The sequence below is a fragment of the Oncorhynchus mykiss genome, chromosome 1 (genome assembly GCF_013265735.2).
Source record: "Oncorhynchus mykiss isolate Arlee chromosome 1, USDA_OmykA_1.1, whole genome shotgun sequence".
Classification (NCBI taxonomy): domain Eukaryota; kingdom Metazoa; phylum Chordata; class Actinopteri; order Salmoniformes; family Salmonidae; genus Oncorhynchus; species Oncorhynchus mykiss.
In genome coordinates this window covers 7329455-7331966 of record NC_048565.1, presented here as the reverse complement: position 1 = coordinate 7331966, position 2512 = coordinate 7329455, and the positions used below count along the sequence as shown (strand labels likewise).

General features: G+C 54.3%; 1 protein-coding gene across 1 annotated transcript; it reads right to left on the bottom strand.

The window, feature by feature from the left end:
• Nucleotides 1-924: 924 nt before the first annotated feature.
• Nucleotides 925-1515, bottom strand: LOC118966183 (extensin-like). Its single transcript, XM_036989283.1, has one exon. It carries the CDS (start codon nucleotides 1513-1515, stop codon nucleotides 925-927), a length of 591 nt encoding a protein of 196 aa, XP_036845178.1.
• Between the last annotated feature and the right edge of the window lie 997 nt (nucleotides 1516-2512).

The window sequence follows — 2512 nt, the reverse complement described above, 5'->3', positions numbered from 1 at the left end:
TATTATTGGATGATACAGATCATTGTAACCATGGGTTTTTGTTGGATGACACAGATCATAGTTACCAACCTACAACCCGCTCCACTACAGCCCTGTCGATGGGAATGGGTGCGTGCTTTGTCCTGCTTTTCCTGTAGATGATCAACTCATTTGTCTTGTTTAGGGAAAGGTTGTTGTCCTGACACCACACTGCCAGGTCTCTGATCTCCTTCTGTAGGCTGTCTCATCGTCGTTGCTGGTCAGGCAAACCACTGGGGTGTTTTCGTCAAACTTAACGCAGGGGACTAAGTATGCACTCCTGAGGGGCCCCCGTGTTGTGGATCAACATGGTGGATGCGTTGTTGCTACCCTCACCACCTGGGGGCAGCCCATCAGGAAGTCCAGTATCCATTTGTGGAGCGAGGTATTTTTTCCCAGGGTCCTTTTTTGAAATAACGAAATTACGAAAAATCCACCCTTAAGGCAATTAGGTGATTTGACTGCAGGAAAGGGCTACCAAAGCTGACATACCTGTTTGATACACTTTTGGTAACAAGGGGGAACACCCATAGGAGTTTCTCCTGAAAAAGATTATGCAAAAGAATTTGAACAGTAGGAAAACATTAATAAGAGTCTGCCGTATTGCTTCTCTGCAAAATTCAGACAACTAAAGCAATATTAGGGGTATCAATGCTCACAACGAAGTTAAACATTTCAGAATGACTTATTGCAACCAACTTATGTTACAAAACTGTGTCAATATTGCTCAATAAAATATTCTGAAAAAATATCACTGAACAATGCCATGTAACTGAAAATGAATCAACAATCATGAAGCGGAAATACTATATTTTTTTGAGGGGAAATACTTTGATTTAATGACAAAATCATCTTCATTCGAAATCATTTTTATTCGACCCAACTGTCTACTCAGCTGTCTTTGTATCACATGATGGTTATTGGTGGCTTGCTGGTGGCTGGCTGGCTTGCTGGCTGGTTGGTGGCTGGCTGGCCGGTGGCTGGAAGGCTGGCTGGCAGGCTGGTGACTGGTTGCTGGTGGCTGGCTGGTGGCTGACTGGCAGGCTGGTAACTGGCTGGTGGCTGGTGGGCTGGTGGCTGTTTAGTGGCAGGCTGGTGGCTGACTGGCATGCTGTCTGGCTGGTGGATGGGTGACTGGCTGTTGGGTGGAAGCCTGGCTGGCAGGCTGGTAACTGGCTGGTGGCTGGAATCCTGGCTGGCAGGCTGGTAACTGGCTGGTGGCTGGCTGACAGGCTGGTGGCTGGAAGCCTGGCTGGCAGGCTGGTAACTGGCTGGTGGCTGGCTGACTGGCAGGCTGGTTGGTGGCTGGCTAGTGGCAGGCAGGTGGCTGGTGGCTGGTGGCTGGCTGCTGGTTGCTGGCTGATGGCAGGCTGGCTGGCTGGATGGTGGGTGGCTGGTGGCTGGATGGCAGGCAGGGTGGCAGGCAGGGTGGTGGCTGGCTAGTGGCAGGCTGGTGGCTGGTGGCTGGCTGGCGGCTGGCTGGTGGCTGACTGGCATGCTGTCTGGCTGGTGGATGGGTGACTGGCTGTTGGGTGGCTGGTGGCTGGCTGGCTGACTGGTGGCTTGCTGGTGGCTGGCTGGCTTGCTGGCTGGTTGGTGGCTGGCTGGTGGCTGGAAGGCTGGCTGGCAGGCTGGTGACTGGCTGCTGGTGGCTGGCTGGTGGCTGACTGGCAGGCTGGTGGCTGGCTGGCTGGCGGCTGGCTGGTGGCTGGAAGCCTGGCTGGCAGGCTGGTAACTGGCTGGTGGCTGGCTGGCAGGCTGGTGGCTGGCTGGTAACTGGCTGGTGCTGGCTGGTGGCTGGCTGGCAGGCTGGTGGCAGGTTGGAGGCTAGTGGCTGGCTGCTGGCTGGCTGGCTGGTTGCTGGCTTGCTGGTGGCTGACTGGCTGGCTGGTGGCTGGTGTCTGGATGGCGGCTGGCTGGCTGGTGGCTGGCTGGTAGCTGGCTGGCTGGGTGGTTGGTGGCAGGCTGGTGAATGGCTGGCTGCTGACTGTCTGGCTGGCTGGTGGCTGGTGGCAGTCTGGTGGCTGGTGGCTGGCTGGTGAATAGCTGGCTGCTGGCTGGTGGCTGGCTGGTGGCTGACTGGATATTATTATATTTATTATTCGACCATGCTGGTCATTTATGAACATTTGAACATCTTAACCATGTTCTGTTATAATCTCCACCCGGCACAGCCAGAAGAGGACTGGCCACCCCACATAGCCTGGTTCCTCTCTAGGTTTCTTCCTAGGTTTTGGCCTTTCTAGGGAGTTTTTCCTAGCCACCGTGCTTCTACACCTGCATTGCTTGCTGTTTGGGGTTTTAGGCTGGGTTGCTGTTCAGCACTTTGAGATATCAGCTGATGTACGAAGGGCTATATAAATACATTTGATTTGATTTGATTTGATTTTGGATGGATGGCTGGCTGGCTGGCTGGTTGGCTAGTGGCTGGCTGACTGGCTGGCTGGTCTGGCTGGCTGGTGGCTGGCTGGTGGCTGTATGCTGGCTGGCTGGC